Source organism: Lepisosteus platostomus, chromosome 12 (assembly GCF_059453375.1).
Source record: "Lepisosteus platostomus isolate fLepPlt1 chromosome 12, fLepPlt1.hap1, whole genome shotgun sequence".
Lineage (NCBI taxonomy): Eukaryota > Metazoa > Chordata > Actinopteri > Semionotiformes > Lepisosteidae > Lepisosteus > Lepisosteus platostomus.
Window position 1 is genome coordinate 2962407 of NC_142622.1, and position 12723 is coordinate 2975129.

The following is a 12723-nucleotide window of genomic DNA, read 5'->3' on the forward strand; positions in this document are numbered from 1 at the left end:
CAGGGCTTTGATCAATGTTAGTGCTACCATGCCTTTAAGATATTGCTTTTGAACTTTTTCTTTCTTATTTTATGATTGCCGTATAGCTTGTAAGAAGTCAAGTAACACTGTTTAAGATGTTTCCATCAGCACTCCAGTTCTTTCTTGCATGCAGAGTGTTATCTTTGGGGAGTTTAAAAACAAACATCACTTTGGTCTCCGTCTAACATCACCTACAAAAGACATCACATTGGAAAAAAAATCAGCTTTTTGGGGTTCTCAGTTTCATGCTGTGAGACATCAGGGGGTATCTCCTGAGGTTACAGACACAATAACTGGATCCAAGTAACAGATTGCTTTTTAAATGGAAAAAAAAAAGATCTTTGCTCAGTCAAAATAAATAGCAAAGGCTCTTTAACTCAGTGTATTGTTAAATCTTAAAGGGAATTGTCATGTTTTTCAAAATGGCATAGGAAGCACCATTTATCAGTGTTCTCTGAGCTATTCCTAAAGTCTTCCAAGTAGTGTTACCTGCAGTTGGAATGTTGTGCACAAGATTCTCCTTGCCTGGTGATTCTGTGTCTTCAGGTGTTGTATTTCTGCCATTGTGGTCAAACATTCCAAATGAAACCAAAGCATATGAAACATTGCACTATATAGAAAGTCAAACTGGTAAAGAAATAAACTGTAAAGTGCAAATGCTACATAAATGAGCTACTACTTCAATAAAAAAATCCCTTTTGCCAGATTTGATTAGAGGTTGTGCTTTAGACTTCTTAAATATTAATTGTCAGATGTATAAACTGATACAATGTCACAGAGTTTTCTCCTAACATGATTCTTTCTATGGCAACAAATAGATAACACACAAATAAAATAAGCCCTCATGTTGCCAGGAACGGGAAAAGAAACACAACATAGTTGCCAAGGGAAAATAAAACATCTTATATGGTTTCAGCTCTTATTATTCAATATGTGTGTTTAATTAATTAGACTTTGTAGAGACCCTGTGGTGTTTGAGATGGCAGGGGAGTTTTTTGTCAATAAAGTGATATCTGTGTGAAAACACAGCCTTGAGTTACCAAGGAGCTCATTTTTTCCAAAGCTCAAAAGAATTAAATGTATTTGTATCAATAATTATGCATTTTCAGCATTTATGTAATGAAACGGTCACGCTTGAATATGATATATATCTAAATGGAGTTGTTTGTTTTAGTACACCTGTATATTGATTAAGCAAAAATATGTTTTCTGGTTCCATATAGTATATTGGTATCATTCAACTATTTAGATGTAAACATGTTGCACCATCAGTTTACAGAAACCAACCCACAACACAACAAAAACTACATTTTTAGAGAGATTTTAAAATCACAGACATCTAGAAATTTGGTGCTGTTGTCATTATCAAAGCATGCATGGAAGCATAAAAAGATTTAAACTGCTAGAATGCATTTATTCTACCATTAATCTAGAATTTTATATTTTGGTATTGTGCATAAATAAAATAATGGATGAAAAAGTGTAATTGAATTAGTCAGAGCAATAACATAGCAGTAATCTAGGTTAATTCTGTAAGAATTCTGTAATGTTTATTTACAGTACCATTCATCTGGAATAGCAGGTTTATGAATTTTCTGATACTACATGACATGGCATATGTGTTTATGGTCTATAAAACAAAACAAATGATTAATTCTTCAAATTCTTACAATTTATGTCATCTGTTGAATGTCACGAGCACAAAGCAGGGAAATATTGTGTCTCTCAGCTTGATGTAGTAAACATTGGGAGAGAAGGAAGAAAAGCTCATTCTGCTACATTCTAACTTCTGTTTCACCAGGTTTTTTTTCTCTTTCCTTAAGGATGCTTCCATTGCACACAGATTTCATATCATGCGGGAGAAGCACCCTGAGAAGTTCAACAGTAGGTAAGTTTGGATTTCATTTACAGCTTTTTCCCCCTGATTTAACAGATAATTAAACAGCTTATATTGTGTAACATTGAACATTGTTTGCAGCTTATATACAGTATGTCACATTTGTCATGCATGTTTTGCACAAAAATACATTTTAAAAATGCAGATTAAAGTACTATACTAAAGGACAATCGTTGCGTCCACCACAAAATCATTTTTGTTCCTATAACACAGGTACAGTAATATAATACCTGAAACTCAACAGGTACTTCAAACATTACATTTAAACAGTAGCAAAACCTGGTAAGTTTACAACAATTTCTTTAATTACAATATGCCTGGTGAAATGCTGTTACTTCATTTGTTTAGATTTAAGATGTGTGAAGTAATGTGGATAGATCTACTGTATTATTTTTATGGAGGTTTATGTGCAATGTACTCTGCACGAGGTTATGTTTACAATGCAACATATTTTTCTGCTCTGCAAGAGATTTTTGGGGGATTTTTAATTTTTAATGCTGCTTGATAAACAGTTGTCTCATAAACTGAGTGTATGGCTTACCCATCCAGAAAGAAAGATGTTTCTTCCTAGATAAAAACACAAATACAGAGGAAAAAAAACAGTGTGTTTTTAAACAACATGCACACAGAAGAACGCTAGATCTTTATAGCAGTAATAATAAGAACAATTTTCAGTCTATATAATGTGTGTATTTTTATTAACTATATGAATTATTACTGCCTGGCCTTTATGGGATTTATTTTTAAAGGATGTATTATTTATTTGTTAAAATACTTTAAATCTTGATTTGCTATCTGTTGCTTTCTGTATATACATTATATAGCAAGTATAATATGTTTTACATTATACTTTATATTTTTTAAATGATTAAAAATTGGTTTACAAAACAAATTGAGGGTCTAGAACTGAAATCGTTGTATGTACTGTATAGAGTGAGTATAATACACCTGTTAGTTCTAACCCAAAAAGTGTTTTCCTTCTTGCCGAAAAATGCATAAATGGAGCATCTACATCTACTGTATATCAATAATTAAAATACCAATAAATCATTCGTCACAATGGGAAATAATTGGTTGTGTAATTGAATTTGCTTGGGTAGATTTAAATCATTTATGGGTCTGAATGAAGACGTAAGACCTTTTGCAGAGACTCTTAATAGACAGGAAAATAATCACATTTCCACATGAATGGTTTATAGTGGGGTGATTTGCCTAGTAAACCACATTTTCCAGCTGTATTTTTTGTGCTGTGAAGAAATTCATAAAAAGTAGTCTGTGGGTGACGTCTAGCCACCCAGAGGTCACTGTAGTAAAGTATAAGAAAGAGATCCAGCAATACCAAAAAAATTGTCGAGGAGCAAACTATATGCAGATATTTTTTTTAATCTTTGGGTCTGGAGAGTGTGCCTCCCAGAATGACATCTATTGCAATACATGCTCATACTCTGCCTTTTCTTCCAATCACATGTCTACATTTCTGTTTCCTTCCAGGAAACAATGTACAGTAGAAAGGAGTTATTTGACAAAGTAATTTGTTGACTACTGTATTTTTGTGTAGTCCCTTTTAATATAACTCAGATCTACAGTATATGGTACTTCTTTAATCTTCACATCTGACAAACAGATCACCGCACATAAAAATCTGAGATTCTTGTAGATTGTACTTTTACATTTGTTTACTCAGTTCTCTTTCTGGCTGCACTGTAATGAATCCCACAGCTGAACATCGTGAATTTCCTCAGTGAGACAAAATGCTTAGAAATTCTGAGCCTGTGTATATAGATATTGTTTTATACCATTTTGAAAAATGATTGAGATATTTTAAGAAAATTATATCATCTGTTATTTGAATTCTATGAATATTTTATAGAAAGGAATGGGTTTAGGATCTTTCTATTATACACTATCCTTTTTATTTTAATAATGCATGATTATACTTTTTCAAGGTATTGTATCTTCAGCCCACTTAAACAAAATATAGGACTCTTGTTCAATACGTTTTAAAAAGTTTCCAGTTCAATATATTAAATATAAGCCATTTTACAGGTTCTCAAAGATGTTGTGTCTTGAAGGGATCATAGACATAAATTTACTGGCAAAATCAGTAACCAAAGGGGAAAAATATATAGAAACAGTTTTAATGTTCATTATCTTATCCACCTAAAAAATATTCACAGTATGAATAAAGAATATTTAACCTGAAACTGTGCTTAGAATCAGAATATTTTAAAAGGAATCCATGCTTTGTGGAGTCACACTTTGCCTCTTGAACAGCAGCAAAGAATCCATAGTTTCTGCAGCCCTAGAATAGTGTTAATGGTTTGCAATCTCAACCCACATGAAGCTCAAAGTGGTTCAAGTTCTGATAACCTGATATTCTTGGTATCTTTTATGTTAGTGATGCTGTATGTTGGGGACAATACCTCACATTTAAAATCCTGCCTTCTGTGGAAGGACAGACATTGATATAGAAGGCAGGCCTCCCTCCTAGAAAACCCAAATATATCAGCCATCTAGAACTCTAAACCTCCAGCTGTTGTCATGCAGAGTCCCAGTAACAGTGCAACACAGCACACATTGTTGCAAAAAGTGCCTATTCTCCATTGGCTTTGTACTGTAAATGATTCAGTGTACATGTTAGGGCTGGTCAGTAACGAATCCACACATAACCATCTCACAAAATGTGAGAATAAACTGACCCCAGTTGAATATGACTGTATCCATCCCTGAAAATTTTATTTAGAAAACAAATTTTTTAAAGAAAAATGTCAGTCACACTTATAAAGCACTGTACTGTATGTAGTAGTTTTACATCAGATAAAAATAGGTCCATAATCAGCTAGGCCAAAGCAGTGTCACAGATTTTGTGAAGTCTGTTATTTTAATTGAGTTCTGGTATTTAAAGTACAGAATGTTATATTTGTCATAGATCTGACCTTAAACAAGGCATAAATATTTGATCAGTTTTAATTAACAACAAAATAATGACATGTTCTTTTTTAATTATTAAAGAAATGATCTTGTTGATGAATACACAGTACTCCGTCTTTTTATTTGCACCTAAGGTGATTATGAAAAAAAAGGTGACAAAATTTGACACTTTGCAAATAGATTAATTTACTTCTAAAGCCAGTCCATAAGAAGGTGATAATTAGGTCTGTGGATTAAAGTAAGGCAATCAGGCCACTGACACAGAGGCTTGTTAAAATATATTGTTCTTTATGTCAGTTATCTCAAATGTAATTATATGCTAATCTCTGCTTAAAAGAAAGGTTTTCAGATCTCTTCGCATGAATCCTGAATTGGGTATGAAATATTTTGACCAAATGTCATGAATTTTATTAGAATTGGTGTCGATGTCACAGTAATTATACCTTGGCTTTTGTCTGAGGCTTACAAAGACTTTTTGAAGAAATTTGGAGTGATGTCCCACTCTATTATTTCTAAATGTTTTAAACTGGAATATTGCATCATTTTATTTTTCATGTTTATTGAGTGATTCTCAATGGCACCAGATTGCCAGGAGCTTACTGAAAAACCAAAGCCAGGGTGTGCAGATGTGCATCGTTTTTTATACGAAGCACCTACTGTATCAGACATAACGGAAAGCCAAGGAGGATTTTAACCATACAATTTAAACAGATAGTGCTGCAATTTGTGAATTAAGGGTCTGCTATACAGTATCCCTCTCTTCATTGTGCAGCCAATCAATGGCATACAGTATGATGTTTTGTTTTCCGAAACCAATCGATTTAATACATTTGTGATTATTTTGTTTGGTTTTTAACAGCTTTTGTGCAGTTCATAAAGTTGGCATTTGTATTTTGCAGTGTGGGTGTGAGGGCTTTTGTGGAAGAGGTGAGAAACTCTACTGCTTAGACAGCATGAGGAAATATGCACATCCGATGGGAGGTGTGCACTTTTCATGAACATTGGGTGTACAGAGAAAAAGGACAAAATGGACAGATGTGTTATGCTCTGTTGTGTGTGAGTTAAGAAATGGGGGGACTAACGTTATTATTATATTATTATTATATTAATTCAGAAAAGATAGGGAGCTAAATGCAGACCTTTGTTATGATTGTGCTTATTCTCATTTAGCCCTTTTTCTATTAGATGTGTGGGTTTTTTTACTATAAAAAAGGGGGAAAAGTCTGGAAATGACAAACTTTTTGAAAAAATACTACAGGGAAAATGACCGTAACCAAGGTCCTGTCAGCAGTTTACAACCAGTTTGTCTGTCCTACAGAAGCTCAGTTTCCGGCTTGCCTCATGCAGCCTCTTTCTGTTTTTAATTTGCTGTCTGCAAACGTGATTCCGTTTTAATTTTCTTCATGTGGGGCAAAGAATTTAGGAGGCTAAACAGTTATGAAGAGCTACATGTAGTGTTTCACTGAATTGCCTCTATCATTTTCTATTTTTTAAGAACAAATATTCAGAACAGAATGTTTTTGTTCTCATGTCTCATCCCTTGAGATTTTAAGGTCCAAGCATCTGTGAAGTTTCCATCACAGTTATTACAGGGCTGGATGGCTCAAAATGCCTTCTGGTAAATAAAGGGCTGAAAAGCTTTCTTTCTTTTTAATTGAATTTAATTGGTGTTTTGTTTATACGTTTTTAAAAATAGAATTTTTATATTGCTGCTGCAGGGGCTACTGTACAGAAATATTTTTTTTTAAGTTTCTGGACAGGGAGCAGTTAAACAGATTAACCTACTTGTGTCCACACACAATTCATTGGCCTGGTCAATGAGTGTTTCACTATACTGCAAACACTAAGAACATAAGACACATTACAAATGAGAAGAGGCCTCTTGGCCTGCCTTGCTCATTTGGTAGTAAGTAGCTACAATAATTGTTCCACTCTTTTCTTCAAAGAGGACAGGATATGAGCTTCAACAACTTGGCTGGGTACTGTAGCTCGATCCACACTCCCACACCGCTTAAAGATGTGCTTCCTGTTCTCAATGTTAAATGCAGGTAATGCAGACTTAAATGGTGGTTTCCATTTATGTTCACTGGTTCATGTTTTACTGTTCTTTCTGAAACAATCCACTGAGTTGATGTTGTCAGTGCCTTTGAGGCTTTTGAATAGGCCCCCTTATAATCTTCTCTTTTCAAGACTAAGAAGGTTAACTTCAGTCATTCTGTCAGTGTAGGACATTCCCTTTAAACCCAGGAATTCATCATTGTATCTCTTCTATAGGCTGATTACAGAGCAGCAGTATCTTTCCTATAAAGTGGTGGTAAATCAAGATCTTAATGAAAATGATCGCAAGGCCTGACACCATCATGTTTAACATTAATGATTGCTGGTTTGTCAACAGGAGTTGTATTCTTGCAAAAACAATAAAACATAGTAAGGCTTGCTGCTTTTCTCTAATTAGATGCAATTTCCAGTTGCTGCTTTGCTGTTGACTAAATGGAATCCACATTTCAGAGAATAGGTATCAGTTCTTGGGAGGGTGAATACCTTCACACTCTACCTGTTTTTTAATTAAATTCAAAGAAAGCAACAGCTACAGCTTTATTTTATAACACCTTCAATGTTAAGCATTCAAAGGCATACCTGAGAGTTCACATATGGAAATTATCAGATAAATATGAACTACATACACCTACCTTCCTGACTGAAACATTACATTAATAATAATTTTGTCCCTTATTAAACTGAGTAACCTGTAGCTCTTTCCCCATAATGAGCATTATTTTTATTCATTTTCATTATTGCGTACTGGCTTTCCGAAACAGAAAAGTCTCAAAATTAAGAAGCAAGGAGGGAAAAGGAACACCTCAGTGAAATTTTTAAACAAAGAACAGGGAGCAACTGGATAACAAGGGGTTATCACCCTTTCAAACCAGCTTACTCAGCCCTTTAGCATTTACGTACTTACGCTTTAAAATATTCCTGTGTTAACCTTTCCAAAAGGCAGAGGGAAGCCAAAACATTCTGCGATACTTAGCTTAATTATTGGTTTCTTCAAAGAAGGAATTGTGTGACCCAGCCCAGCCAGCTGCCGGTGCCTGCATACTTGCTAGAGGAGCCAAGGCCTCTGGCTGCCTAATTGCTTGCACCTAATTTGAGATAAAATAATTTGTCTAACCAGGCTGTCATCTATAATTAATGACCACTTATGAGTGTAATTTATTGAGATCTCACCTGTGGCCCTGTCTGTCTCACAGTAGGAACCCCCTGAAAAGTTGTTTTTTTTCTTCTCCCACTGATTAAAAAAAAACCCACAATGTTTATTTTCTATAATAAGTATGATGAATAGAAAGAAATGATTTTGAAAAGATGTGTAATTCAAACAGGAGCTGATACAAAGAGATCTAGGTCTCCTCTGGGGATTGTGCCTGATGGAATGGTTGCTTCTTTTCGAATCGTGGGTTTGTGAAGGACGGAGTAGAAAGAGCAGTATACAGTACGTGTCACCTGGAAGATGGTCACGGCTCTCAAAGATATCCGCTGCACTGCCAAAATCAGGGGCCTGTAGCATGGCAAAACAACGATATTATGAAACCACACCTCAGAATTTTAGTTGCGTCCGCGCATGATATGTATTTGGCATTCATATAATTTTAAGATGACGCTCCAATAACAACGAGCCTTTTGCAAAAGTTGGCGTAGAATGGTAAAAGCATGTACTGTTTTGAAATGGGTTATTTTTTAAGAATGTGTATATTTGTTGAAATCAAATATTAAGGGTGACTCAAGAGTTGCAATGCATAAAGGCTAATCGTGTAAATAATTCTGTCCCTGTGGCCTATTTACCCTGTGTTTACATTCTTCTTACAACAATACAACAATCGTAGGTCACAAGTCCTAGTCAGACCATTACTCTAGGGTGCATTCTTTGCTATTCTTAGTGTATGTACATTATTTCCATACACAAATGCGACTTTGCAAATTGATGGCTTGTTCACAATACCACTTCTCAACCACAAATTTACATCCAAGTTTTGTTTGACCTTGGATTCAGTCTCTTAAATATTTGTCTTTTTGTAATTGATTTTCATTTCTTCAGGGAACTAAAACATATCGTGGAGGGAGGGCAGAATAGCTCTTTCTTTAAACCCCTGCTCTTGGCAATAAGATTCTTTCTTGCGTTGTGAAACTCTCAATACATTTCAAAACATGTTTCTTTAGTTTCGAGCTGACAGTAGTTTAGCTTTATTTTCTTTTAGTTATACAACAGCTTATTATCTTAGGAATGTTATTATAGTCGTAGTAACAGCAGTAGTAGTATTAGCAGCAGCAATAGCATTAGTAGCTTACAGTAGCAACAACAGTAATAAAAGCTGTGGCAGTTGTATTGTAGTAGTATTTTCTAGCCTTAACAATCTTCTAGTGAAGATAGTACCTTTCTATTGTAGTTCATGAAAGTAATAGTTCAGGAATATTTTTGCATTTTGGACATGTCTGTGTGTTTATTCCTACTAGACATGGAGGAATCACCACCAGGGCTGCAGTGTTGTCAGCCTGCTTAGATTGTTTCCTGATGAGCAGCAATCTGTCCATATATTTCTTTCATGCCCCTCCTTATTCGTTTTTATTTTTAAAACATGAGAAGACTGCAGCCCTTATGTTAACGTGCAATTAAAAATAATGCAGTATTTCTTTACCAGAGCTATTTTTACACAATGTTTCTGTCAGGCTGTCCAAAAACTAGCAATGTGTACTGTAAGAGAGGAAAGAAATCATTGAACACTGGGTTTGAAGAGAATGAACAGCAGCACAGCCTTAAAAACACAATCACACACACAAAAAAGAAAGATATAGTTAGATATGTTAATTTTCACAGATTGAACAGTAAGAAAATGTCATTGTCATTTCTTGCACGTCGGTTTTTTAGTCTTGTGGATGTACTGTATATCACAATGATCCCAGTTGAACCTTTTCATAAAAAAGATGTTTTGTCAAATTGGGTGCCACTAGATGTCACTGTAAAACGTGTATTTTTCTGGCTGTTGGTAATAGTAATATATAGTAAACCTGAAAAGTCTAAATACTGTGCTATATACTAAAACTATTAGAAACATTTGATGGACTTTAGTACAATGCAGTGTTTCAGCACTAAGGCCTTTGGTACTGACCTTTGGTAGCAACTTCGCTGAAGGTGGTTGGAGCCCTTTAGCAAGTCGTAAGACAGCAGCTAACTGCTGAATGACTTTGTTACTCAGCTTGGAAGCTGGCTGTTCTGCTGTTGACACCCATTGTGTCTCCATGCTGCGGACAGTGCTGCAAGGTTTGAAGCCTTAAGACCTAAACAGCAAAGGGCTTTTGTTTTCATCCCAGGCTGTATCACCAACAATGCTTTCATCTGTGCAGTAAAGAGTAGGAAGACACACTGCTGTCTGGTTTCATAGCAGTAAAACAGAAACAATTAATCATTGCCACCACACTTCACTTCTTCATTTTTTGCTTTCTTTAGGATAAAGACATTAATCCATAATACCGCCACCTTTTTAAACTCAGAAGCTAAGCAAGGCTGGGCCTGGTCAATACTGGGATGGGAGACCTGTAATCAAACCCAGGTTGCTGCTGTACTGTAAGTGATCTTGGTGTACCAGGTCAGTAGGTGGTATTCATTTCTCTGTTTAAGATGTCAAAACCAAAGCCCATGTGAGGAGACATGGGACACTGTGCTGTAGGAGGTGACATCCTTCAGATAAGAAGTTAAACTGGGTCCCTGATCACTTGATTATTAACTGTCAAAGGGCACTGTTTGTAAAAGTAGGGATGTTAACCCCAGTGCCCTGGGGCTGTACAACATTGGTGAATTAAACTCCTTTGGTATTCTTTTCCATGAAAAGCACTATACTGTATATGCAGGGAAATTTAAAATTATAATTTAAAATGTAATTATAACCACAATAAATCTGAGAATAGCTCACTTTGCACATCACTAAAAACAGAGATTAATTGACGAGGGTGTTATAGGTACTGCTCACATTTGAGTGTTTTGCTTGTTGAACATGCTGAAGTCTTTCTTAGCCTCTGGAGTTAATATTGAAATGAAGGCTCCCAATTTAATGTGTTTTTTTTACATTTTGATCAGGCTGTAGTGCATTCGGCGATGTGTTCAGCTCTAAAGGTGTCCACGTAATACCTCATTCACCTCACTTTGAAGCAGTGAAAAACTTACTGTGGCGACGTTTTCTTGGCCACCCATTCAAATTACAGAAACATCAAATGTTTGATTCGTTGTTGGACTAAGGATAAAGATATGGATATTCGATAAATTGAATCTTTCATTACGGCTCTAACAATAGAAAGCTTGGGCAACCGACTTCTTCAAAACCCACTTTTTTTCATTGTCTCTCCTTTTCATTGTCAAGTCAAAACAAGCTACTTTCTATCTTTCAGACTCTCGGACATGAAGTGAGGATAGGGCCTTAACAGTCTCACCAGTAATACTGTCGTGAAGATTTTTAATTTCCATGGTGCTGTGGCATTTGGCAAATTTCTGATGTAAAGCTTTGCTTGAAATCAATTTGATCTTCAAAATGGCAACTTTGACATCTTTTAACGATAAAATATCTACTTAAAAATTTAAAGTCACAAAATGGGAAGGGGGTTCAGAAAAGCAGCAGGTATACTAGTAATCCCCTCTGGGGAGTTCTGTCCAATTGAATTGAAGTAATCTTTGAACTCCACAGTTTTCCGCAGAGAATATGCTCAAGATAACCTTTTTGGACTGCGGAATGCCATTCCTTCTGTTTCTTGGTGATGGTAATTATTGAATCATTTTTCATAAAGTAATTGTTTTGTTGAACCATAAGGGAACTGTGGGAGAAACATTAAGGAACTATGATCATAGAATTATGTGCTTTGAAGTATAGTTTGAAACTGTTCAGGATGAGTCCAAAGCAACAGTTTACAATTCTGGAAAACAGATTTTGAAGGGATGAAACACAGTTTAAGTGAAGTACAGTGAGATAGGACAGATTGGAAATCAGTGGAAAGCAGATGGCAAAGGTTTAAACAGATTCTGCTTAAAGCATGGAACATATTTAGCCCAAACGTGTGTAAATTAAAAGCTAACAAACAATATCAGTAACAATACCAAAAACAATACAATTAGGAAAATCATAAAGAAAAAAGGAGTGCTTTATAAAATCATTAAGAAATATGAGGATCCAGTTAACTACAGAGTTGAATGTAGTGGAAGCACTGGTAAGAAACGATATTAGAAAGGACAAAATAGAAAGTGAAAGGAATATTGCAATGGAGGGTAAAAAAGAGTTGTTTCAGCACAACAACAAAAATGCAGTTAAAATATGTCTGGGACAAAAAACGATAATCTTTTACACAATAAAAGGAAAATGTCTGATGTACTAAAAGATCATTTCAGTCAGATACATTATTCACCATGAAAGAAGTCACCAGCATGCCTCAGGCAGCAGAAGTACAAGGTTCTGTATTGGATGCTACTAACACAGAAGAGGGAGAAGAGTTTCAGATTAATAAATCCCTGGAGCATGATGGTACAGTATCTTACCAATTGTACTCAAGGAAATGAGAGATGTTACTCAGAAACCATTGCTTCAACACTCCCAAAAGTCACTTAAGTCTGGGGTAATACCCAGGGCCTGGAGAACTGCTAATGCAGTACCCATTTATAAAAAGAGTGAGAAAACTGAGCTAAGTAATTAAAGACCTATAAGCCTGACTTCTAGTGTAAAGTAATGGAAATGATTATAAGGTCTAAACTATACAATCACCTATATGGAATTCAGAAAATATAGGTCTTGCCTAACTAACTTGTAAGAGTTCTTTGAATAAACATCAGTGATGGATACATA

The 12723-nt window shown here is 35.3% G+C and overlaps 1 protein-coding gene across 3 annotated transcripts in view; it reads left to right on the forward strand.

Moving 5' to 3' along the window:
- Positions 1-12723, forward strand: part of dgkb (diacylglycerol kinase, beta) — a 108870-nt gene that overhangs the window by 56590 nt on the left and 39557 nt on the right. For all 3 annotated transcript variants that reach the window (XM_088600452.1, XM_088600453.1, XM_088600454.1), the window contains one exon: positions 1845-1909. In XM_088600452.1, coding sequence (XP_088456578.1) covers positions 1845-1909 — 65 coding nt within the window. The remainder of the gene's footprint in view (positions 1-1844; positions 1910-12723) is intronic.